Source organism: Haemaphysalis longicornis, unplaced genomic scaffold, assembly GCF_048455015.1.
Source record: "Haemaphysalis longicornis isolate Haplotype H1 unplaced genomic scaffold, Haemaphysalis longicornis Haplotype H1 scaffold_1, whole genome shotgun sequence".
Taxonomy (NCBI): domain Eukaryota; kingdom Metazoa; phylum Arthropoda; class Arachnida; order Ixodida; family Ixodidae; genus Haemaphysalis; species Haemaphysalis longicornis.
Genome location: NW_027526203.1, coordinates 472780581 through 472807057, shown reverse-complemented (window position 1 = coordinate 472807057; position 26477 = coordinate 472780581). Strand labels below are relative to the sequence as shown.

The 26477-nt window shown below is 49.4% G+C and overlaps 1 protein-coding gene across 2 annotated transcripts in view; it reads right to left on the bottom strand.

The window, feature by feature from the left end:
• Positions 1 to 26477, bottom strand: part of Wcy (WW domain-containing adapter protein with coiled-coil wacky) — a 115655-nt gene that overhangs the window by 8999 nt on the left and 80179 nt on the right. The window contains exons 12-13 of one of the 2 annotated variants that reach the window (XM_077688209.1): positions 24719 to 24887; positions 651 to 778 (exon numbers count right to left, since the gene is read on the bottom strand). In XM_077688209.1, the coding sequence (XP_077544335.1) occupies positions 651 to 778; positions 24719 to 24887 (297 nt within the window). Of the gene's footprint in view, positions 1 to 650; positions 779 to 24718; positions 24897 to 26477 lie in introns of both variants that reach the window. The other variant, XM_077688208.1, reaches the window with a different exon arrangement.

The following is a 26477-nucleotide window of genomic DNA, read 5'->3' as shown; positions in this document are numbered from 1 at the left end:
AAAAATATGGCGGCTTTAACTTGCGAGTTGTCCATTGTTGCAAGACTGGCGCAGTCTTCAAGGGTCGACTTTTCGCTATTCATTTTCAAAAAAATTCCGGTTTTTACGGTACTTGCCGTCTTAAATTCATGATAAGCCAGCTCCAAAAAGCAAAAGAAATTTCTGAAAACACCCACGAAACAGTCTGAACACTCAACCCAAAAGCAAACGCTCATTTTGGTCCGTGAAACAGCAGGTGGCTCATTTTCGATAGGAACTACGATCTGCGTACACGTTTGGAGGGCATTACCTCAACTATTTTCTTGCCACCCCTTTTATAGGGGAAATTTGCTGAGTTTGTCTTGCCACTGCAGTTTTATCTGACGTAGTTTCGGTTTCTGGATCTGGCTCACTTCGAAAAAAGTAACCGCCTCACTTTTTGGACAGTGACCCCGAAATTACTTGTCCCATCAAACATGAGTCCGCAAGAAGGACGTCACTGTGGCAGCCAAGTGGTATACAAGCCACGCAGCGCACGACAAAGTGCACCGTGGCTCCATTTTCCAGCCGCCCTGTGAACGTCGCCCCCCGGTAACACTCGAGGGTGACGGAAGGCAGAGCTGTCCCCTCTGCTCCCCATTTCTTACCGCCGGAAGGTGTTCCCCCCTCACCTCTGTTCTTGCACCGTCGCTTGAATTTCAGACAGGCGGACCAGAGACCGGGCCATCTTGAGTTCAGCCGAAACCCGCGTGCAGTTTAAACTTCCTAAGCTGTGTGCTTCCTCGCTGTACCGGTTCGCCTGCCGAGAGAAGATCAAGGGCCACAGTCAGCCCCAGGGAACCCACCACAATGCACAGCTACAATTGGCCGGCCGCTCTTTTGGGGACGGGCTGTAGTGGCCATCGTCATTTACTGCTCTTACTCAAATCAACATTTTCTGTTTTCGCACACTCTCCCCAAGTATGAAACTTTTTCCCTCGGCAAGCAACAAAATCTGGTGCACGTTACAAGAACTGGATGGTTCTGAAGATGTCAGTTTCAGTTTATTCTCGTACTGAAAATACAGCGTGTAAAAGTACACATCCAGAAAGGGGTCCCAGAGTTATAAAATGCAATGGGACCCCTGCCAGAACTCGATTCGAAACCCACGAGGAACGTGGAAGTCCCGCGTCATCATCCCCGTGCCTTTCGCACAGCCAAGACGTACTCTGCCTCAGGCCAGATGGCCAGGTGCAGGATGCCCTTGGAGCTGCCACTTCCAGATTAGTCCACCAGGAACTTGAAGCACCAACCAGGCTGTTACAGCACGCGACAGATTCAAGGTAGCCTGACTGAATCTGTCATCCAAGCAGCGAGTCACAGAGAATTTTACAGCCTAGGTCTCCTCCGTCACAACAGCAACCCCCCAGGCAGACAGCACTGCAGATCACACTTCACGTCACTGCCGAAGTTGTTGGCCCCCTCTACTAAAGGCTCCAGCCCTATGCCCAGCCAGCCATCAGGGGTGAGACAGCTGAATCAGATATGGGAGCAGTTTTTGGAGCAGCAAAACCTCTATTTTGGAGCACAAGAACTTTGATTTGGAGCAGAAGAACAAGATTTATTATGTCACCCTAGAGCCTAAAAAGTCAAATTTTTCGCAACTCACGGGGAAAAGTGCACTTTTTAATCGGTTTTGAATGTACATAACACCGAAAAAATATTTTTTTTCTACCAGAGTATCACAAGGTACGAAAACTGTGCTACCTTTTTACACATCATTTTTAAATTATTAGGCTCTATGCATGAACGGAGCGCCGTTGAGAATATCGAATTGAAAAACTAGGCAATTGTAAAGCATTTTTATTATGGTGTGAATGCTGAAATTATCATTTTTGTAATCCCAGACTGGGCTTTACGCACAATGTGTAGAGCCACGAAAAAAGTTGCGCAAAGCGAGGTGACAGTCGCACCCGACTAGCCCTCCCATTTTAATCCCCAAGGTGCACGCTCCATTACGATCGTAATTTGAGCACGTGAGTATTTTAAGCCTCCTCCCCCTTGGCACTGAATTTCACTTCAGATAGATGAACCATTCAGATAGATGAACGCGGCTCAACACACAGGTATACAGCCACGGCAAAAGTTGTGCAAAGCGAGGTGACAGTCGTCCCAACCCACCAGCCCTCCCATTTCAATCCCTAAGGTGCACGTTCACTGCGATCGTAATTTGAGTAACGCTGGTATGTTTAGCCGCTCCCTTTTGGCATTAAATTTCACTTCAGATAGATGAACCATTATTACTAGTGTGCAATAATAGCCTGTCCTGCTATCATACTCTGCTTGAACATTTTGCGGCGATTGTAGCCTGCACCGCCAATTCTGCAGTGTCGATCATCCCATTCCCACCGCTTGCAAGCTCGCTGTCAAAGATAACACCGCAATGAATCCGAAATTTCACTTCAAGCACGCACCGTGCCTCACACTCAAGGCCAAAACACGGCAAATTCCCGGGCACCACGTTGTTTTCGATGAACTCCCGTCTTTCGAGTCGCGCGACTTCCCGCAACAGATCAAACACGACTAAATGTAAACCCAGCCGCCCCCATAACCAAACCTACGGTAGAAATCGGCGAAGATCACTCTGCCTGAACTACGAGCAACTGCTTTGCCCGGCGGCCATGTTTTCAAACCTCCACACCACACCAAGATGGCGGCGCCGAGTGAGGTCGTTCCAGAGATACGGCGCTCCCAAAATTGCCGTCTTTTTCATGAACTTTCGCAAGTAGTTTTTGCTTCAGTACACAAGTATTTTTTCCACGGGACTTTGCAATGGTTTTCGATCGGAAAACTTTAAAAACTCACAGAATATAACTTCTGAAACCCGACATTCTGACTTTCGAAAAAACTATCTCGGGGACAATTTTATGCGTTTTTTTTTTATTGAATGATCAATCAATTGAACCTTTACAAACAGCATCACCTTGGGGGTGCTGGAAAATTATGCTGTCAGTAGGCATTTTTCCCCACTGAAACTGACGGGAGTGTTAGAATACTTGGCTCTCAGACTGTTTTGGAGCAGTTTGGCGCAATGTTTGCAATTTTCAAGCTTTTGGAGCAGCCTGGCGCAGGAAAACAAATTTGCATCAAAACTGCGCAATATGCGCAGCTGTCTCAACCCTGAGCCATTCGAAAGAGAGCAGCCCTGCAGATACCCAGTTTGCTGCCCCAGCAGAAACACACACTAAAAGCACACCACATGTGCATTGTCAGTGCTCGCAAGCGGCTCAACAAAATTACCAGGCCCGCCCCTTGGCACAGCCCGTGTCTTGAACCACAAGAATCAGTTTTGTGCCTCAACTTGCGATCAGCCCTTCCCGACTGTGCCCCTGGCGTGTTCCTTCTTGGCTTCACCCAATGAGACTAAAGGGCCATGTAAGACCCCGCCAGCAGCTGTGACCATGCCTACCCCTTGAATCCCCCAGACCCTGGTGGGAGCTGGTGACGGGCACACTACCCGACACGGAGTGTATCGCTATGCTCCAATGGTCTCGGACTCGTTTCTGCCAAGGCAGCTGCATGGTCTTTGCACAATGAGCCGTCTCAGGCACCTGGTTCTGCTCTCAAGCACGCCCCACGAGACAACACTGCCGCTACGGACTTATATGCCGACCAAGCAGAAACTGCTCTACTGACGTCTTGCTGTGACAAAACACACAACAAAGAGAAACTGGCATGCAGAGGATAGCTCCGACGTGCAGACGAGGAGTGTAACAGCACCGGGAACCTGCCTGGTTGGGTCATTGAAAGCATTCTCAACATTTCGCAGCCTACAGCTATATTTTCTTTACTCGTTTCGAGGAGGATTCTTTGGGAGTAATTTGTCTCGGTGCCAAGCACCCCCAAGGCGAATCTGGTGGCCAGCCTTTTCACAATGTTCGGCCAGTGCACTGCGCTGTATGTCAGACTTTCAGACGTCGTTTTGGTGCTGTCAGAGGCGTTCTGAGAAGTTCCACGTTTTGCCGATGTAACTGGCTGGGCATTGTACACAAGGAATTTTGTAAACGAGCCCTTACACTTTTTCTTTTGGTCGCGGTACCAGCCGTCCAAGGGTTGAAACGGGTTTGTGGGCGACGAGAACGCTTTCTTTTCAGAGAATGTGCGATATTGTCACACTTCGGTGGAGTATTTGCTTTTTCCAGCTAGTAATCTCATATTTACAAGTCACTTCTGTGCCTTTACAGGCAGGATAGGAATTACCAAAGTTAATACAGATAATAAGAACTAAAATAAATCTAAGTACTTATTTTAAAGCATGAAACCAAATTATGAAAAGCACTTGCGCAGGGTGAACTAGGAGACTGGTCTGCAGCACAACTATGCATTTGCGATCACTTTTTCTGCCTTATGGAATGCAATTGCTGGTGATAGGCTATTTGTTGGGGAAGCTTAGTGCATAAGCACTGTTCGCGAAATATTCAGCTAAGCAACTTGGAATGTTGCAATCCGATCAATAAACAGCCTGGACATCATGAACGGGTAGACCTCAGCTTAATATACTGCCCATTTCCCTTGGAAGCCAGTCGGTTTTTGTGGTTCAGTGGTTTGAAAGCAATAGAAATGGCAGTAAGTAAGGTTATTTTTGCACTTTACATTGCAGTCATTCTTAATTCTGTGCTACTTAATCACTTGTATGCTTGAGTGCATAGGAGTGATTATGCATACATGTAGCTTCAAATCCCGGGCATGCTATTTTAAGGGGGCTCACTGGTCTTAGACCAAAAAAGTTTATTTTTGCAGTTATGATGATGAAAATTTAGGGGCACGTGTAGTTTCACATTCTGATTGTAGATATGAAATTTGTTTTTGAGTAAAGTGATTATATTCAAATTTATTTGAATTTTTATTTTCAATTTTTTGACAGCCTATGTAAAAAAACTGCTGGAGGGATGCAGCTAAACAGGGAAGCAGTGAACTGTGCATAAATCAAAGAGTGCAATAAGACTAACATTATTGTTCTATCTGGTCTGTAGCAGAAGTTACGACCATTTGAAGTTTGGGCTTGGAAGGTGGCAGCCAGAAAAACCGGTTTTGCCTTCCAGGCCCAAACTTCAAATGGTCGTAACTTCTGCTACAGACCAGATAGAACGATAATGTTAGTCTTATTGCACTCTTTGATTTGTGCACAATTCACTGGTTCCCTGTTTAGCTGCATCCCTCCAGCAGTTTTTTTACAAAGGCTGTCAAAAACTTGAATAAAAAATTCAAATAAATCTGAATATAATCATTTTACTCAAAAACAAATTTTATATCTACAATCATAATGAGAAACTACATGTGCCCCCAAATTTTTATCATCATAACTGCAAAAATAAACTTTTTGATCAAAGACCCATGTGCCCCCTTAAAGCGAAACTTTGGTGTTCTCACTGATGCCATCTGTAACACGAAAGCAGGTGAAGCGAAAGAAAGAGAGAGAGAGAGAGAGAGAGAGAAAAAAAAGGGCTTCCCAGGGCCGGAATCGAACCTGGGTCCCTCGCGTTATGAAGCTGATGTCTACGCGATTGCTCCATTTCAACACAGTCGAAGCAGTTTGGATTTGAAGACGGGTACATGGACGGGCAAAATTAGCAGAACAGTCCTGCACCCCACGCGTAAAGACAACGACGATCCGTCACGAGAAAGCTTCACGTTCAACCACCACTGTTATTAGACAAAAAGGTGCCAGATTTTTTTTTTTTTTTTGTGGTTGATATTTGCAGTTGTGGCTGATATTTTCACGGGGGGTGCGGCCTAGTCAAGCCGTCACTACGGCTTTTTCTGCAGCTCCTCTGTCTCTCTCTGCATCTTTTGAGGCAGAAACAAACATTATTATTATTATTATTATTAACATTTAAGTAATGTTCTCTATACCACATTTACGATTTTGTGCCGCAACCTTGATTTTCATTTGGCCACAAGCGAGTCGGCATGGTGCCAGTGAGTTTTCCACACTGCCAGTATTGGCCTCGAGGACATACCGCAGCGCCACCTACAAGTGACGTCACTTGTAGGACGCCGGGTTGTGTTGTCGTTGGCTACAACACATTTTCCGTGCGTATGCGGAAGCGCGTTTTTTATTGCGGCCACCGTCTCCCCCCTCCTTCTGGATTTGATGCAAATTACCCAAAAAAGTGGTCTGCAGACCGAATAATCCGGACGAGCAACCAGCGACTCGCTTGTTCCCGGCGACACCGCCGCGTTTAGGTAGCTGCTACCATCGCGACCCACAGCTCGTACGCAGCCAGCTAACGCCAAGGACAATGCAACTGGTGCTGAGAAAAGTACGCTGTAAATTCAACATGCAATACTTGTGCCGTGACATGTACGAGACTGTGTGTGCAAGGGTACAGACCTTGCACCAGCGACGGAAACGCGTCGCTCACGTGTGATCTCACCGCACGCACTGCTCGCATTGCCTGCTAAATGAATGACTATGCAAGAACGGTGATCGGATAGTGCTGCTATGACCTGCAGTTTCGCTTAATCAGTGCCTATTTCCCCTACAATGTTTTTCATAGTTATTCCCGGATTTGATTAACGATCACTGCTGTAAGCCTGTACTTTGCACGGCTGATGTGTTTACTTTTCGCGACAACTTGGCTATTCGCGACAACACGAACAGCCAGAGCACACAGCTTCTGCTGTGCACTCTGGCTGTTCATCAGGCTTGTGAACTCGACATCTACGATTCTTCATCTTCTGCAGACAGTGAAAGAAAAGAAAGCTTGTAGAAGATGTTGTAAAGAACAGTGTAAATACAGTCATGATACAAACAAAGGTTCAGAACTATTTCATCAATTTTGGGGGCAAAACAAATTACAATAAACCTTTTGCAGCATGCTGTAGCGTTCGTTTGAGCTTATCGTACGGTGCCCACATTAAACTAGGGGTTGAGAAGTAGGTGAAAACATGGTACCCTGCTTATAAGAGACCTCTCATATAAGAGACAGAAACTGCTCCCCGGTACATGTCTCTTATAAAGGGGTTCAACTGTGTATACAAAGCATGCTGGGCAAACAGGCTCAGCCATTGACTAGTCAAACGAGCTCTGTTTTCTACTAATTCTCAGCGTCTGCACCACCTCGCTGGCACTGTGTTCGTACAGAGCCCATAGCACCAGCCCAGGAATTTTCAACGTCAAACACTTGCCCGAAGAGGTGAAACCCTATAACTTCGCTGCAACCGCAGCAAATAAAAAAACATCCCCTTGCTTTCGGTTTACTGTGGAGTGCTCATATTGAAGCATTCACCGACCCGGCCGATCGGGCTGATCATGGCAACGCCGCCTTTCAGGCGGACAACTGAAGTAGATCTGGCAACGTTGACAACAGCTGACGAGACTGACAGCTTGGACGCCCACCTACCACTGCTGGCATCGCTCGCTCCATGCGAAGGCACCGGTGGTCGCTTCCTGCTTAACAGACACCACTGCCGTCTATGCCCAATGAGAGCCTTGCCACACAAGCGTCGGGCTGCCCCCTCAATGCCTGGCCACACAGTATCCGACCAATGAGATACACATCGAAGCACCTGCCTTCTGCCATCACAACATTTCGTCTGCCGTCTTGGTAAAGACACAGGAGCAGTGCGCCTCTTTCGAGCAAGACGTCCTCAGCCACAACATTATGGACACAACTGCCGTGCCCCCGAGCAACCCGCTGAACATGTGGGCTGGTAGACAAGCAAAGATGGAGATTTGATGGGTCAAGTTAGTCAAAACACAGAAGACCACCATCGTCCTCCAACCCACACACCTTGTGCACTCTCGCCTGATGCTTCGCTTACGAATGCCACGTCTTCTGCTTCAAGCTGTCAACACCGCAACCAAGCATACAAACGTCGTGCACTTTGCGACCAACTCGTTGTTTTGCATCGACCAGCACCTTTCACGGCAGCACTGACGTTGCAAACTAACTCTTTCAGTACGGCGCCATAGGTCATCAAACGCCGGTGTCCGATGATCGGACGCCGGTGTCCTATGACGACAGACAACTATCACCATCTGGTGTGTTCATTGGCAACTTCTCTTTGAGTTTTGGTTTCGTTTGTTTATGTGTCGCATGTACTGGTGGTGTAGCAAGAGAAATTTGAACCGAAGGTAGAGGGGGAGTAGGAGGAAAATGGCGTCGGGTTCGCGCCGCGCTCCGCACAGTCTGACTGCTATATCAAGCACTTCGGCAGCTCCTGCTGTCGATTTTTCTGATCCCAGCAGCAGTGATGGGTCAAGCAACGATGTGGGATCATCAGATTTCAGTTTGGACGATGAAGCTCCGGTTCAGGTGCCTCGCACTTCAACAAGCGCTGGCAGGCAAGTTTCGTTGTGACTCCGCCCTGTATTTATAAATAAAACGTGCTTCTTATCTGACGACTGTGGTTTTACTTTTGTGTTTAGGGTCTCGACAACGTACGGCCAGGATATTTTGCCAAGTGCACCGCGCCATATCAAGTTTTCACCCTCGAGACAGCCTGGTGCCCATGTCGAAGCAGCGCTGAGGAGTGATGCATGTCGGTTCTCGAGAGCGCTGGATTTTTTCTTTTGTTTTTCAATAGCTTCATGCTTTTCCAAGAACGAGAACGCCGGAGTCCCAGAACTTTCACTTTCAAGAAGCACCTATTTTGACCAATTGGCATTTAGAGAAGAACTACAGTTGAACCTCGATATAACGAACCTCGATTTAACGAAATTCGCGATATAACAAGTTTTCTATCAAAATTTTGCTAAATGCATGTACTTTTGTCTCGATTTTACGAAGTAATTTTGTGCGGCGCTTCCGATTTAACGAAGTCACAGCAAGAACAGAAGAACAAAAATTCCCCGCATTTCCCCGAGGGGAAGAATGTGAAAGTGCGAATGCAGGAGTTGAATTTGCGCGGTTCGGTAATGTTCGCGAAAGAGAGATCACACACACACACACACAACTACAAAGAAAGAAAGATGCATTTATTCACAGACACCTATTTGTGTTGTCGTTGTACTTGATTGCTAGAGCGGATCTCAGCTTTGAAATTTCGTGTCAGTACTCCTTTAAGCGGGTGCATTAGCCCTTCTCACGCCCGATTCCTGGCCAATCCCCCACGTGGGTATGTGCCATGCACAGACACCTATTTGTGTTGTCGTTGCACTTGATTGCTAGAGCGGATCTCAGCTTTGAAATTTCGTGTTAGTACTCCTTTAAGCGGGTGCATTAGCCCTTCTCACGCCCGATTCCTGGCCAATCCCCCATGTGGGTATGTGCCATGTCAGCGGCCAGGCAGCGCGCGCCCATCTCCCCCCGTTGCCAAGGAAGACGAGGAGATTCCTGGCCAATCCCCCACGTGGGTATGTGCCATGCCAGCGGCCAGGCAGCGCGCGCCCATCTCCCCCCGTTGCCAAGGAAGACGAGGAGCGCGCGCACCCCCAGCTGTTGCTATGTGGACGGACGGCGGTCACCGGAATTCAGGGTCGCTTATAAAGTGCATTCGCACTTAAAATTCTGGTCGAGGCACGTTTTATTTTGCTTCTCAGACCCTACATTGAAAAAATTCAGTACTCGCATTGACTCTTGAAAGGCTAAAATGAAAGAAAAGCGGTGAAATCTACGGGTAACAACAATTAAAAGCGAAAAAAGAAGCTGCACAAACCGCTAGCGGTCATGGACGGTTTAATAGTGCGGCCACTAGTTTGACGTCTCCATCGTTGCCTACACCAATGCCCTCTATGCTTAGGCTGCCGAAGCCTACTTCAAGCTTTTTTTCTACGTGTCATCTCACGGTGCTGCTGCTCTAGGTTGTGCTCGCTGATAACCACATTAATATTTTGTTCGTGCAACGTTAGGCGAGTCTTGTAAGCAGCATGAGCACTCCAAGGGAAAGAAAAGTGTTCCGAACAAGAGCCTGAGGAAGTTCGGTGAAATCGACAGCCACCGAAGTGTGATGGATGCCATCGACGTTCTGCGGAGGCACGCAGGCGCACACGAATGTTTAAGAGCAAGCCTTGTTAGCGCTGTCAGCATACGAGCGTCACGTAAAGCCCGCCCTGGTCAAGAAACGCCAAGCACTGCTTACGGACTTCTTCACTACGGCTTGAACATCCAATGCTGGTGGCAATAAAATGCTCTCTTTGAACGTGGTCATCTTCGTTTCACCAGCATTCATTAGACAGCTGCGGTGCGGAGAAATCGGTTTCGTAAGGGCTCAGTGGGCATAAAAGTAATTGCTTAATCGAATTTGGCCGGAAGATATTTAATGTAAGCTTTTCGCTTTCCGGAGCACGTAAGCGCTGCTGCACACAGTGAAGTGGTCCGCGTGTACTCCGCTCAACTCACAATCATGGCTTTATCTCGAGTGTCGTGGTTGGATCACGCGCCCATACTGCGGAGCCTTTGTACATGAAAGAAGTCTTTCGGAAGTTTCATAGCAGCCTTCCGCTGTTGGCCCGCCGCACCCCTCAACGGCGCGCCTAAGCCTACCACTGAATGGACGAAAAGAGGCGTAACTTCGAACGAGCACCTCGCCGGGGTGAAGATCACGGGGCATGGACGCAGGTTCAATTGACTAACAGCGGCATTTAGTAGTGACCAAAATGAAAAAAAGAAAAAGTGGAAACCTAGTCTGCTATCATATTTAATGAGGCGTTGCGGAAAAAGCACCGGTTTTACTATGACACATGAACTACCGTCGGCTATCCGAATTCCATTGCCTAAGTGTTGAAACTCTTTATTCACACAATTTTCGTGGCCAGTTTTAGTACAAATTTCGCTTTAAGTGGAGAGGTAACTACATAGCACTTGTTGCCTGGCGAGGGCCTAAGTGTTGAAACCTCAACAACTGGTTAAATGAACTGTAAAATCGAAACCTCGATTTTACGAAATTCTCGATTTAACGAAATTTGCGGCCCCAAGTACGACTTCGTTATATCGAGGTTTAACAGTAATTCAGCAGATATTTGAATATGATGAAGTTTCCCAAGGACATGCGCCCTTCTCACCCCCTTCTTACCCCTGGATCCTCTTCGACACCAGCCAAAAAGAATGAAGAAGAGAAGAAATTGCAAGCTCTGCTATGAAAGAACAAAGGCACAGAACAGAACGAACGTCTTCTGCTCCAAATGCAATATTTATCTTTGCTTTCTACCTTCGCATGACTGCTTTGCTTAGTGGCGCAGCCGTCAAGGCCGCTAAATTGATGGGACTTGAAATATTCAAGACATGGCGTACAGTATTGATGTATATATGAATCGATAGCTAAGGAAACTAGGAACAGTTTGTAAATTTAGAATTCCTAAAAAAATAATTTTCTGGCTTAGTACAATCGCTTATTCCTCGTGTGTTTTTACTTTTGTGTGTATTTTGTTTTGTTTATTTGACATATAAACTGTGAATAATCGTATTTCTCACGACACTGCTATTACGTATATGAAAAGGCAAACTAATAGCTACAAAATCGTGTATAACAATATTAAATGCGTCCAATTGTTCAAGAGAAATAAATTTTTTTGTGGAAGCACTCAGAATTCGTCATTTTTCCACCGGAACGAAAGAGCTAAGCAGAGAACTATTTGCCCGCCATTATCAACAACTACCCCTTCGAGTATGCAGGACTTCGTGTAAGTCTTTAGGTAAGAAGATCAGTCACCTGAGAAAGAAACCATCGTATTTCTCACGACACTGCTATTATGTATATGAAAAGGCAAACTAATAGCTACAAAATCGTGTATAACAATATTAAATGCGTCCAATTGTTCAAAAGAAATAAATTTTTTTGTGGAAGCACTCAGAATTCGTCATTTTTCCACCGGAACGAAAGAGCTAAGCAGAGAACTATTTGTCTGCCATTATCAACAACTACCCCTTCGAGTATGCAGGACTTCGTGCAAGTCTTTAGGTAAGAAGATCAGTCACCTGAGGAAGAAACCACCTTTGCCAGTGGCAAGTCAGGCTCCTCAGATAGATGAACACAGTGCCGACTGTGCCACTTACACAGCACACGTTATTGTCAATGAGAGCTGCCTGCATGCCTCTCCACCTGGTTCTTTGGACCACGTTGCGATCCTGACAGTTGCCTTTCCCTCGCCCTGTTGTACATCACCTGCCAGTGGACGCACCTGCCTGCTTCCACATTGCAAGACGTCTGCTGCTGCCCGCGACCACCGAGCCACTCCCAGCCAAGACCACCCAACGGCATCTACTCAGCGGACACTCGCACGGGACAGACCATGGCGACCTAATTACCTGATGTTATCTGCACATACCTGTGCACAGTTTTTCCATACAATCACCTGAATGCGCTCCACAATAGCAGGGCGGAGTCCTGCAGTGGCGTGAACCACCTCAACTCCTATCGGCACCACCACCATCATCATCATCACCACTGCATGGCCTGGTGCTTCAGCAGTGGCACACGCGACAAGCGAGATCGAAAACGACCTTGTGCCAGGGCGGTCACTTGTCTTCGCCGCTCCCACCTGAAGTCGGGCTTACGCACCCTCAATAAATCTAGGAGGACTCAACTCATCGAGTCCATCCTCCTCCTTCCTACAGTGGGGCTCTTTGTTTTAGTCTCAGACTCACTGCGGACCGCCGAGAAGCAGTCCAGCATTTAATTTTCCCAGGTATCCCTATGGCTTCAAGGAATCTTCGGGTAAATCGAAGAGCCCCAGTATCTTTGGTGCGTTATGCCCCAAAATATAAAATCACAGAACAGTGACTATGAGGCCTAGCAAAACATGTTTTTAAAATAATGCATACAACTAGCATCAAGAAGTGCCTGGAAATAAACTCAGAATATTCCTTTTAATGCTCACTTCTACACTTCATGTTGGAAATATATGCCAGGCCCGTAAATTAAAGCTAGAGCCTGGCCCGGGCCCTTGCAGTGCTCTAGTATAGCTACATTTACATCAAATCTTGGATAAATTTCTTTTGGCTGCAGGATGTCTTGCGCCCCATTCTGCTTCTTGGGCTGCCGGACCGGCCTTATGGCAGCAGCTGGCGCGCTCTCGTTTTCCCACACCCGCTGCTCGCAGTGTTGTTCCTCGCATTACTGCGAGAGCGTTCTCCTTCCCCGTGTGGCCCTCACGCATGCCCACTCTCTGCGTCGCAGGGTTCTCTGCCTGCTTACACGCAGGCGAATGGCCCCAGCCAAAGACAGCAATAGGAATGGCGCCCAAGCTGCACGGTGACAGGCAAGCGACCTAACCTAAACTACTCTACACATACTGTCGAGGGGAAAATCAGGTCTGATTGCATGTAAAAGCATTACGGATTCCTTTCCAATACTTTACTGCCCCATTGCGCGAGTGCCATGGAGCTACCATAACACAGATGCGGAGCTTCTCATTTCCTCACCAGCTTTCAGACTGGCCACACGCCCACTCAAGGGAAGAGGACTGGCTAATGACGATGAGAGCTGCCGTCCTGAGCCCCAGGCTGATTCATCAACTCTGGGGGTGTGCAAAGGGTGAAATACCATCCCGAATCGGATTCGAACCAAACAGAGGCCAAAACTATCGAATACAGTTAAACCTCGATGTAACGAACTTCAATGTAACGAAACCCTCGATGTAACGAACCACGGAATTTTTTGTAACTTCAAGTGTATGCACACCATGTATTTTCACCCTCTGTGTAACGAAGTCCCGTTTGCCGGAATTTCAATGTAACGGAGTTTCATGGAGAACGAGGCACGATATTTAAGTTGTAGAAGTAGATTTTGGGAGACTCAAGCCGAAATGGGGTCCCAATAAAACGCGAACGGCGACACGGGTCGCCCAATGCCGCGGATGCAGCCAGCCACGGAGTCTTTGATTAAGTCCCTTGCCTACAAACTGTGTGGTGTGCATACACGGCTGGCGCACTGTTTCTGTCGGAGCTTAATCGTCTACGGCTTAATCGGCATCAGCGTGAACCGCACGCAGCGTTTTCTCCCTGCAAAAACGCAAAACACGCCCCGCAAGCCACAGGCGCGCTGACGCAGCCGCGGAGACCACCCGCGCGATGCGGGTAGCTCCAGCGACCGCTTCTAACCTCTCGCTGAAACGCAACTCGAGGGGCATATGAGAGGGGCGTGCGAGAAAAAAAGCGGATAACGCGGGCGAAATTTTCATTGTAAAACGTGACACGCGCCGCTTATGAAAGCGCCCATCAAATATCCTCCGCGGTGGTAAGCCTAATCGCCACTGGCGTTGCCGCCGCCGCAAGCCGCCGCTTTGCACTTCGTTCGAGTTCGCTCACGCTTGTTGAGTTTCGTCGTCCCAGCAAGCATTTGTGAATCTTTATGAGCCTTGCACGCGCGTTTTTTTTCACACCGGCGTCCGCCATTGCGTGCCGGCGGCGGGAAGTGACTCGCGCTGCGCGCAGCAGTGGGGGGAGCCTGACCAGTTTCGCCAATGGGGAGGCGCGCACCCTATGGCGGGAGCTTCGAAGCGCTCGGGGATGCCGGCTGGCTAGACGATAAGGCCGCCGCGAAGGATATTTGATGGGCGCTCTCGTAAGCGGCGCGTATGACGTTTTACAGTGAAAATTTCGCCCACGTTATCCGCTTTTTTTCTCGCATACCCCTCTCGTTTGCCCCTCGAGTTGCGTTTCAGCGAGCGGTTAGAATCGGTTGTTGGAGCTACCCGCATCGCGCGGGTGGTCTCCGCGGCTGCGTCAGCGCGCCTGTGGCTTGCGGGGTGGGTTTTTTCGGGAAGAAAACGCTGCATGCGGATCACGCTGATGCCCGAGTAGACGATTAAGCACCGATAGAAACCGAAACAGTGCGCCGGCCGTGTATGCGCGCCTCGTTTTCTTTTTCGGGAAACGCTTCACGGGATGAACACTTCATTATAACCGCGAATTTCAATGTAGCGAAATTTCAATGTAACGAAGTAACTTACGAGTTTTACCGACTTCGTTACATCGAGGTTTAACTGTACCAAGGCTTTTATTTGAAACAACAGGCACACTGGACACTCGGGCTGGGGCCTGTGTAACTTTGTACATTTCACTAGCCAATTTTGTTGATATTACGAGATTCATTGCTGTGTAGTATGCAGAACGTACGTACTTGTAATTTTGGCCTCAGGGTGCATAACAGTGTATCGCTGCAGCAATGTCTATTGCAATGCCATCGTGTTTCATACCACTACTGTGTTCGCTATAGTATGGGTTGTGGGGGCCAAGCCCCTCATATCGAGGCGAGGAGGCGCTAGAGCGACGTCCTCCTCCTTGGTGGGGCGAGGGCGATCCTCGCGCGCCTCCCTCCTCTCCCTACGAGGCGACGGGAGATGCGCGCAGGAGACTCCCCGGGGGAGACCGCCCTTGGGATGCGCAGCGATCGCACGGTACGTAAATGCCCTTCGGCCACTTCTGGCCGTTTCTTGCATTGGCCGTTGTTTCCCACTTCCGTGGGTCACGGCACCCACCGTGTCGATTAGCGCATGCCTCGATTTGCGTCAGTGCGTTTATCTAGGATGCCCGGCGAGTCTCCGCGGGCATATTCCACTTCTTGGTGGGTTGCCCCCGCGTCCGCGATGTGATGGCTTGCGCCGTCTGGGGTCAGCGGACGAGCGCCGATGCCGCCCGGTCGAGTCCAGTGGCTTGGAAATGTGTAGCGGCCACAGAGAGCCCCCTTCCCCTACGTCAGCAAGCGTAGCGGCCGGCCAACGCCAGCGGACGCCAACTGCTGCCCGACTACGGGCTGGGCACACGCTGACGGCTGTATGCCCCAGGGGCTAGGTGCGTAGTGCAGTGTAGCGTTTGTATCGTGGTTTCCCGCGTAATAAACCCCTGTACTATGAAATGTATCGCTTCCATGTGAAGTGACTGACAACGTACACTCGCGGCGAGAGTCGTGGCTCGCTCTCGAACCCGTTGTGGGCAGAGTCTCTCGGCAGCGCAAGTTCGGTACTGCGCGAGAGCAGTGAGAATAACGTCGGCGCGTTTATTCTGTTATTCTATTCCTTAATGGCAAGTATTAAGGATACGGAATGCCCACATTTCTGGCGCCCATTGCTCATTTGCTGCCATACCGTAGCGAGCTTTGCTTGTGCAATCGGCTGGCCGCGCCAGGCACACTAGTTGCGTGCAGTGTACGTTCCGGTGAGAGCCCGCATTCGGGCCGCCGGCCGGACCGGCTCCTCGTTTTGTGGATGCCGGCGGAGCTCGAGAGCGCGAGGTTTTCCTTGCTTCAAGCATGAGAACATAGGGCTTTCGTGCTGTGTTCGATTTTGAGGTTGATTTTGACGCAACCCACGCTCGGGTGCTAAAGGAGATGCTTGAATTCGAGTAACCTCATTCCACAACGCAGAGTGTTCAAGCTAGTGCTTGATCTCATATCTATAGGGATTAAGGCGACCGGTTCCCTCTGGGGGATGCCATGTATCGTAGGTATTCACCCCGAAGAGCTAGCCACGGTTTTGGCGGAACGATTCCTTTTTCCAAGCAGTTTCTCGGCCGCCTTTGGTAGGCGGAGCGCCGTGACGTTGACTTGCTTTGCAACGGGCGCTGGGGACAGGGACCAGCTTGTATTGCTGGTGGTTCCGGGGATGAGTGTCTCGCTAGGCCGACTGGGGGCTCGTGGTGTAATACTTCGCCACCGTTATTGAGTACGAACGGTTAAAGGCGGAAGTCCCGAATAGTCAGTTAGGCGCATTGTTGCGTTATTGTCTTGGCTCACCTTGGCCATACAGCCTGGTAAGCTCGAAGATCTTTTAAGGGGGGACGCGGCTTTCAACTTCGGAAAAATGACCAAAACATCGTTTTTTTGAAACCCACATATTCGGCTTCTATTTTTCCTATTCTGTGCGTCTGCAAAGTTTTTACGCTGAAAAGCGTCGCAAAGTGGCATAAAAAAATACTTTTGTCAGGCGCGGTGACAAACTATCAGCGCAAAAGCGCGAAAAAACGGCAATTTTCGGAGCGCTCTATCTCCGCAACGGTGCCACCGGGCGCGGCCATTTTGATATGGTTAGATCGGCCGAGCGATCGTCTTTCCGGTTCCGTTCGTCTTTTGTATCTTCGTTCATTCACAAACGCACAAACGCCAGAAAAGAAACGATGCACAAACGAAGCTAGAAATAGATGCTGAAGCGGTATTGGTCCTCCGGTCGGGGCGCTGAACAACGACCCTCCTGATTGGATGTCGCGGGCGCAACGCAAGATGGCGGCCGCCTGAGCTGCGTAGCGAGCGGATTGAGTTCATTTTCGCCGCTTCGCTCGGCCGAGTTTCTGTTCAATCTGTGGTATTCAACACGCACGTTATCGCGATGGGAATGCAGAGATAACGAGCCAGATTACGGGAAGTTGTGTGGCTCGAAAGGCGGAGGTCATCGAACGTTTCGTGGTGCGCGTGACTCTACCGTCGCCAGACCTTGGAGGGTGACGCGGTGTGCGCGCTTGCGATAGCGGTTCGTGAAGTGAACTTTTAGTCGGATTTGCGATGTTTACACGCTTAGTTATTGCTGTGTTTTGACTGTGGGCTCGCTAGCCTTGAGAAAGAAACGGTCGACGCGTCAAACGCTGCGGCGCGCACGGCATAGCCAACGCGCATTGCAGCAGCACATGACTGGGCAACCGGTTACGATTGAACGCCAGTAGTTGTAATTAATGCCTGCGACGTTAGATTTAATCTTAAAAGCGACCTGACCAGCTATATCAGGTATAATCAAAGTTCGATATGTCGCGGTAAGCGTGCGCTGCGATGCGCGCGAGCCATATCGCCGTTCTTGCGCTACGTTTCCCGTGCACTTGTAATTTTCATGCAAACAGGTTTGAGTTAGTAATATAGGAATAAAAATATGCTCTTTGCGTTAAAAATGTACGTTACTGTGGCAGCATTTAACAGTGATTTTTTTAGGGAAATTATTGATACCATTGCTTAGGGCATACTGGCTGTGCTGCGAGAAATATTGGATGCCTTGAATGTCAAAAGAAGTAAAAAAATATGCTCTTGCATTGAAGTTGGGAGTTATGCAGAATACTCTACCAAGCTTCAAAGTAGCTCATTTTCATCCTTGTGGTATGCAAACTTTTGGCAATGAACACCTGCACGTATGAGTACTAAGTTGCTGTGCCAGGCAAGATAAAACATAAATAAAGCCAAAAATGTTCAAATTTAAGTAAAAAAAATGCTTAACTTGTTGCCATGGTGACAACACTGCAAAAGGAGGTTGACCAGTGCGATACAGCCAACCAGCTAACCTACTTTGCATTGAAAGCCCATTGAAACCCATCTTCCCCTCCGTTTGGTTTGCAAAGGGGGTATGTACTCTTCACGGAGGAGCTGAAAATGATGTTTTCTGGAAAGAGAAAGGCTGTAAAAGGCACTCCAATTTCAAGGCAAGGCCTTCCAGAAGCCCCATGTTCAAAAGGACATGAAAGGCTGCAACCGTGACGACTTTTGATAAGTGAAACCTATGTTGCAACTTCGGAAGCCGTTTTCTCAAAACAGTTTTTTTTGCCACCTATGTCGCTTGTACCAGGGATTTCTTCGTGACCACTGGGTCTATTTTGATTCCGTTTCTTGCATTACATTCCTTGATGAACAGTTCAGGTCGTGACACTTTTGGTTTTCCAGATTTGTTTTTTGTGACTTTTTTATTCAAATAGTCGTTCACAGTCGACATGCCTGTTGCACATTAACCTCTAAAGAAATGAAAACTAAAAAATATTGTTTTGTAAAAAAAAAATTCTAAAACTGTCACGACCTCGCCCATTCATTTGGGAATGCAAAGCACTTCGAACAAGTTTTCTATCGTGTTTTATAAGTCACTCAAGCTCGGTACAAGCGGAACAGAAAGAAAATTTAATAAATAAAAAAGTTATCAAAATATTATCTTGAAATTTTTATGGTGTTATCACAGAAGCATTTCCAGTTGCTGTGCCAATTTTCATCAAAATCCACTCAGAAATAAAAAAGTTGATTTTGAAAGCCACGTCCCCCCTTAAATGATCAGCCGCAGTGTCACTGGCAGGTGTGAAGTGGGTCGTTTTTAGTTATTTAATTAGGTTTTCCATTGTTGGGAGACACCTGGCCTGTGATGACCTTAGTCATGCGCCGCCAGCATAGTGTGGAAATTGTGCACCTGGATTATTCCTAGAGCACGCCGCAATACCGTGCCCGGCTTATCCGTGGCGGGCATGGCCCGAGCACCTTCGGTATGTCCGACTGTTTTGGGCGGACACATTGTACCGTTTCTGCCGACATCACCTTTGTGGAGTCGCCTGGTCTGATGACGGTTATAGCCGTATGATGACCCCGCACGCGCACACCAGCCTGTCAACAACCCTCCCGAGGTGATTCCTGGTGAGCCAGTTGACCCTTTCTCCAGCCCGCTATGTAAGTGAGAGAACGCATGTTTCTTATTGTGACTTCTTTGCTGTGTATTGTTAGTGTTTGCGCTGTGTGTACATGCTTGCAGCTTTCCATGGTAGTGCTCGTATGGTTGTGATAAGAATTGTGCATTTCTTTGTCTAGTCTCAAGCAACCTGTATAGAGAAGTGTAAAAGAGACTTAGTTTTGACATTGTTGAGGAGACCACAAAAAAAAAAAAAAAAAAACAGAAGCGCAATGGCTTTCGCCTTTGCCGTGGAAGGGGGGACTCTGGGCGGTTGCTAGGCCGTCTCTGTCCCCTCCTTCGGTTCTTGGAAACTCCGAGGGTGGTTTAGTTAATATTTTGTTTTGGGTTTCTCCGCGGCAGAGAGAGGCGGCTTAGAGCAGTAACGTTGGGTTAGAGAGGGTGATAGCCCGCTTGCTTGGGCATCTGTACTCCGTTTTCCCTCGGCTCCTGGTTTCTTGTCGCCGACGGCGAGGGAGGGGAGATCGGGAGGGGCGTTTTGCAGGGGTTGGCGGTAGCTTTCGTTGTCTCATCTGTTGTTGTGTGTGCGTTCATTTTGTGTGTGGAGTGAGTGAGTTACTGCCCGTCGGTTCGTTCTCCGCGTCCTCTCGGCCGTTACGACGATTTTCGCGGGCCTGACGCGCGGGGGACTGCGGCTGCTGTTGTTTTGTTGCGTGTTCTCGGTCCAAGCAGTGTGGTGTACGTGTGTGCGAACACTTCTTTGGCGTCTGCTGTGCGTGAACTTTTGCCGAAGGCGTCGTGCGTTCGCCGCGGCGATCCTTGTGCTTCTGCTGCCTTGATGCATGTGACGTGTGTGCCCGCGTGACGAGGGGGTTGTGTGTGCTTCCGGTGGTTGTTTCCGCCCCCGTGTTCTGTTCTCGCGTACAACACCGCAGACCTGCGTGTATGAGTGCGTGCGTGCGTGTGCCAGCTTCATTCGGCCGAACAGTACACGCCGCTGGTGGTGCGTGTGTGGAGAGCGCGCCATGTGTTGTGGTGTGTGCCGGCATCGCGGCCTCTTCGGCTAGCTCGCTGCGGCCAGGGACGCCGACAACCGAGCGCAGAGGTGCCCTTCGTGCCCAGGAATGCGGGCGCCTTGAATGGCCGAGCTGACCTTGGGCTGCCTTCGACTCAGCCTAACCTTCCTCCTTCCTTGCGTGGGGCTGAAGCTCGGGCTGCTCCTCTCTCTGGCTGCTGCCCCGTTCATCAGTGCCGATCCCGACTCCTGGCTTCCAGCCGGTGCACGCGCTGTGGTGCCTTCCTGCTGGGTCGTCGGCTCAGGCGCTGCTTTCTCCCCCTCCATCCCTCTGCGGAGCGACACGGCTCGATGCAACGGTGGAATCGCGCCTGCGTGTCCGCCCATTATCTGCGCCCCTCGAGAACTCTGCGATGAGAGACTCCATGGTGAGCCTCCTGGCACTCCAAAGTGACGACAACGAACACTGGAAGCGGAAGGATCTTTTCGACCCTTTGTGCCCCGTACTGCCGAACAATGCGTAGCCCCGTGATGACCACTGCAACCCTTTGCGGACTTAGTGCAATATTTCCACCTCTGTGTATCTTTCTACACCTGTGTATTGTGGGGACCCTTGTTTCCTTACGCCTCGCCTGCACATGTTTCCGTGAGCTGGGTGCCGCCATTTTGGGTAGCCGGCGCGGCACGTAGGTCGTGTCCTCTTCATGACCCCGCGCGACGCGCCGAACCGGCTTGCCGCGAACGTGTGCGGAGAGCGAGGGGGAAGGAGGACCGGTCGTCGCCTTCTCCCTCGCCGCCCTCTCGAGCGCCGGGGGAGACCTCCTCTCCCCCCGAGCCGACCTGCGGGACGCGCGAATGGTCCGCGGGGACTCTGCCGAGAGATTCTGCCCTGATCGGTCGCCTCGGGATGCCTCCCCTGCTCCCGTGACCGTGATGACGGATATCGAGGTCTGAGCCCAGCGGCTAGAGCGAGCGACAGGAGCCACTGTCTCCCCGCGAGCGATAGTCGTGTTGTCTGGTGTATGCACTGTATCTGCCAGGCAATAAAGCCTTACTTTGGATTGCCGGAGCCTGTCTACCGCATGTGAGTACCCGAACCCGTGCGTGAGTCTTCGGATTCCGCAGGGCTAGTGTACGGCGCGTAGCGTTCTCTAGCAAAGCTAGCCGGGGTCCTCTGCTATCCCGTACGTTAGCCCACAGTATCTAGTGTAATGCAATGAAGTGTACGTAATGTAATGTAATTAAGTGTTCTTAGGGCATTATAATTAACCGTAGGTTGTGTACTATAAGTAACAGCTGTGTTCGTGTAGTATAGTGTACGTAGTGCAACCTTAGTTGACCTCCTCTGTATAGCGTAACATTAGTTCCCTCACCAAGTGAGTAGAGTTTTGTTTATAGTGTACATTTCTTGTTTCACACCTTGTTCATAGTGTGTATGTATATCTTAAGTATGTGTAGCGTGCGTTGTGAATGCAGTGTTTGTTAATGGGCTGGAGTATAGGGTGGTGGGCACTAGCTTTGTTTTACTTACATTAAGATTGTTCTTTTTGGATGAGTACCTGATGGCCGGCTTTCCGACCGTCAGGGGGGCATTTAAGGAGAGGGGGATGTGGGGGCCAAGCCCCTCAAATCGGGGCGAGGAGGCGCTAGCGACGTCCTCCTCCTTGGTGGGGCGAGGGCGATCATCGCGCGCCTCCCTCCTCTCCCTACGAGGCAACGGGAGATGCGCGCAGGAGACTCCCCGGGGGGAGACCGCCCTTGGGATGCGCAGCGATCGCACGGTACGTAAATGCCCTTCGGCCACTTCTGGCCGTTTCTTGCATTGGCCGTTGTTTCCCACTTCCGTGGGTCACGGCACCCACCGTGTCGCTTAGTGCATGCCTCGATTTGCGTCAGTGCGTTTATCTAGGATGCCCGGCGAGTCTCCACGGGCATATTCCACTTCTTGGTGGGTTGCCCCCGCGTCCGCGATGTGACGGCTTGCGCCGTCTGAGGTCAGCGGACGAGCGCCGATGCCGCCCGGTCGAGTCCAGTGGCTTGGAAATGTGTAGCGGCCACAGAGAGCCCCCTTCCCCTACGTCAGCGAGCGTAGCGGCCGGCCAACGCCGGCGGACGCCAACTGCTGCCCGACTACGGGCTGGGCACACGCTGACGGCTGTATGCCCCAGGGGCTAGGTGCGTAGTGCAGTGTAGCGTTTGTATCGTGGTTTCCCGCGTAATAAACCCCTGTACTATGAAATGTATCGCTTCCATGTGAAGTGACTGACAACGTACACTCGCGGCGAGAGTCGTGGCTCGCTCTCGAACCCGTTGTGGGCAGAGTCTCTCGGCAGCGCAAGTTCGGTACTGCGCGAGAGCAGTGAGAAAAACGTCGGCGCGTTTGTTCTGTTATTCTATTCCTTAATGGCAAGTATTAAGGATACGGAATGCCCACAGGGTAACATAGCATTCATACAGCAGCGTCTGCTGCATGTCTGTTCTAATATTACTGTGTTTTGTGTATGCATGAAAGAGAGCCTGAAAGTTGTACAACATATGCATATACCGTCAAACACTGCAACCATTGCCAAGACAAGGGTCAAGGACCTCGTCAAGCTGCTGTACCGCAGCTTCTTGTTCTTGTCCTAGCACTCTTATGAAAAGAAGGCTCAACAAAAGGTTGACTGATTGACTGACAAAAACATCAACACATGTCCTTGGGCTCTGAATGCATCACAAGGAAACACCAGCTGCTCAGCATGACCTGGTTTCAGGCTCTCTCGGCTCTAGGCACCGCAGGGCAATGTTGCCAATACCAGGGCACAGAGCAGCTCCACAGGGGCGGAAGAACAGAGTGCGCGGCTTTGGGAGCAGCCGGAAAGGCCCTTTGGCCGGGGGGGGGGGCCGGCACAAGCTGCTGTGCCAGCTTAGTCGAGTGATCTACTGCATCAGGCGTTCTGCTGTGCACTAGGACCAACTCCGAACCAGGAACGCACTTCTTCCACTAAATCTGGAAACTTACAATATACGGCCCCAGCGAGTGTGCCGAGTTATCCCCATTCAAAGGGTAAACCTCATGCGCAGAGTCGAAGGGGATCAGATAACAGGCCTCGCTCCGTGTCCAGTAGATGGCAGTGTTGAGCAAACTAACAGCAGCATTCGCTTTTCCCTTAGCTGCGCCTTGCCTGATTCTTAAAACTCCAAGAGGTGAGCATGGCATTTGCTCTTCAAGTGATTCGTGAGTGGGATTGTTGTGCTTGACGGCGTCTTGAGCGTGGAGTTGCATTTCTTACAGATAGCAGAGCACAGACCTGCCTTCTCAAAGGCTTCCAAACTACTACACTTTTTCTTTCAATACGGCTATCCACGCTGAATAGCCCGGCACGGGGACGTTTCACGAGAGATGAATGACATGCGCGTGATGACTGTCAGATTGGCTATGGATAGGCGTCAAGAAGGGGGTATGACAAATGATGATGGTAGTGTTTTATGACAAAGCCCCATTCACAGGAATTTAACACGACCGGAATGTATGCAATTTCATGGCTGCACAGTCATGGGAGACAATTAATTTCAATCGTAACAAAAAAGGAACGATTGAGAAATGGTGCTTTAAGGTGGTGTCCAAAACACACGTCTTTGTAATAGCGTTTCGTTCTCGAGGCTTGCTGCATGCAGCTGAACAACATTTGTGGGATATTTGCGGGATATTGCAAGCCGACTGTCAGAGGGACAAATGCAGTGTCATCACAAAATGGCATCGCTGTAGTGGTAGTAATTTACGCTCGCAAATTTGCTCATTTTGTGCCGACTACGACGCATATTTGTTTCCGATGATGCACAAATGGCGACGCACCTAATTACTACAAAAACGTGAGGAACGTTTTTTGCACGCTGAAGACAGCTGTGTCCGCTTATTCTTTCAGTGTAAGCGGGTGATGCAAAAAAGCGAGGAGCTACTTTATTACATGCCAGCAATGCAAAGTTTTTAAGGGCGCAGGAATATGTCCAAACCTCACCTGTGGGCCAAAAACGGAAAAACACCTGGACTTGAAAAACATCCTTCAGAGGGAAATACTGGATTACAGAAAAAAATAGCCGCCAGGAGAATAAATGGTGTTGTATGAATGTGAACATGTCTCTTGTTTCCCTGGTCAATATAGGAGCATGTTGTAACAACATCACATTCAGGAGCGTTTGTATTGTGAATACATAAAAACTGGGCGCACATTGAATTTCACTAAATCTTTTCAAGACAAAGCACACACACTGTCGCTTCTGAAGTGGGTTGTCGGCGAAAGTTAGGGGAAGCAAGGGCCACATAAAGCCAGCCACAACATTGGCAGCGTTTTGACTGTTTGTCACGTCGAATTATTCAAGCAGGAAATGCCGTGCGATTGGAACATCGAACACTGGCACATCGCTAACCCTGTGACGTTGACATGCGATACTGCCCCAGCAGAGCTCACCTGTCGCTCGGCATGGTCGGCCTGCCAGCCCGTGACGTGGCTGATGAGCGCCTCGTTGTAGTAGTTGGCCAGGGAAGGCGTCAGGCTGGGGGCCGTGGGCTTGAGCACGGCTGATACGAGCGAGCCCGTACCGCTCAGGCTGTGCAGGCTGCTCACGCTCGAGGTGGGGCTGTCTCGCCTGCGCAGGCCGGCAGGCTGGGATGGAGCCCCCACATTCCGGACCCCACGGCGCTCGGCCAGCAGCTCTTTTGCCCTCTGGTTCTCTCGTTAAAGACACGCTGCTCATCGGCTTTCACCAAAGAAGGCCCACTTCGCTTGTTTTACATTTACTCCGTTATCAAAGGGGCCATGAAGATAACATGCAACTCTGTTTATTCCAGAAAATTTGGTCTCTCATACTCCGCTAAACAAAACTGACAAGATGCGAAAAATTTCACTGAAGTGGAAATTCTATTGTGGGGAAATCTGCCCCAGCATACTAGAAATACCCCTACATTTACCCGCATCATTGACTACGTAACGCAACCTTTCAACGCTTATGTAGGAATTAAAGGGACACTTCAGTGTCTTTTTAATGGGACACTGAAGTGGTTTGTAAACATTGCAGGATTACTAGCGCAAATTATAGTCTGGAGTATCGAGGCCTTGTTTCGACCACTCTTGCTGCATTTACGCGACTTTATTCAGTAGAAAAATGCTTTCGAAAATGCTTTCCTCCTCTCTGCATTCACCTTGCCGATTTCCCATAATGTTTCGCATGATGTCAAAACAAGATGGCTTGGCTTGACTGCGCTACTGCCCAGCTTGCCGACCCTCCGACGGAATCGGTCAGCCAGCGGCCGGCGGGTCGTCGAAATTCGTCCGCTCAGTTGAAACTAAGCCACGGCACGTTTGTGCCAGGAAGAATGTGCATTTAGTTTGTTAGTATCGCCTGCGTTTTCTCGCGTAGTTCATTTGACATCGCTGATTAACTCTGCAAAATCACTGAGATGACTCGTGTCAGGTTGCGGGTTTGAGAATAAATAGAAAAACAATATTGTTGCTCTTGACTCTGAAGACTGGTAGAAAAAAAAAAACTAATGACAGCTGCTCACAACACATACATCACATTGCAGCACTAGCAGTGCTAATTTGTGCTATTTCTATAGGATAAGGATTGGCTGTAGCTTGGCTGGCTTGGCAAACTGGGCTGTGCCTCGAGTAAAGATCGCCTGCCACATAGTCATCACCAGCAAACAATGGCGTCCATCTGCAAGTTTGTTTTTGTTTATGGGTGGTCGTGTGGGCCCACAGCACACTTTTTCAGTGAAACTAGGTGACTTGAGTATAAAAAGTTACAGGTGGCTGGTGTTATGCTTATTTTATTGCAAAATAAATTTTCAAGTGCAGCCTCACTGAGCGAAAATTTCGTTGAAGCGAAAACAAGCCTGACAAATGGTTTGTCGTGGTGAGGACTTCGTTGCGTTGACTTCTACGGCTAGCTGACAAGGAATTGGAAATATTTCATTGAAGCGGTGTTCGACTGTATCCGCCATCCTCAACTTCTACCAGAGGCCGATTCCACGAAAGATTGTACATGTGTCCACACACACCTTTTGTTTTCTCTCATTTTTTATGAGTTACGCACAAACCAGGGAATAGCCCAGCAGTGCAATTTGTTTTCCCCTGGCATGTGTACTTTGCTGAGAGAAAAAAAATTGCCAAGGTGGCACGGGTGACGCGTGGTTTCCAGCGGCGCAGTTTTTCCGAACTTTGGGGC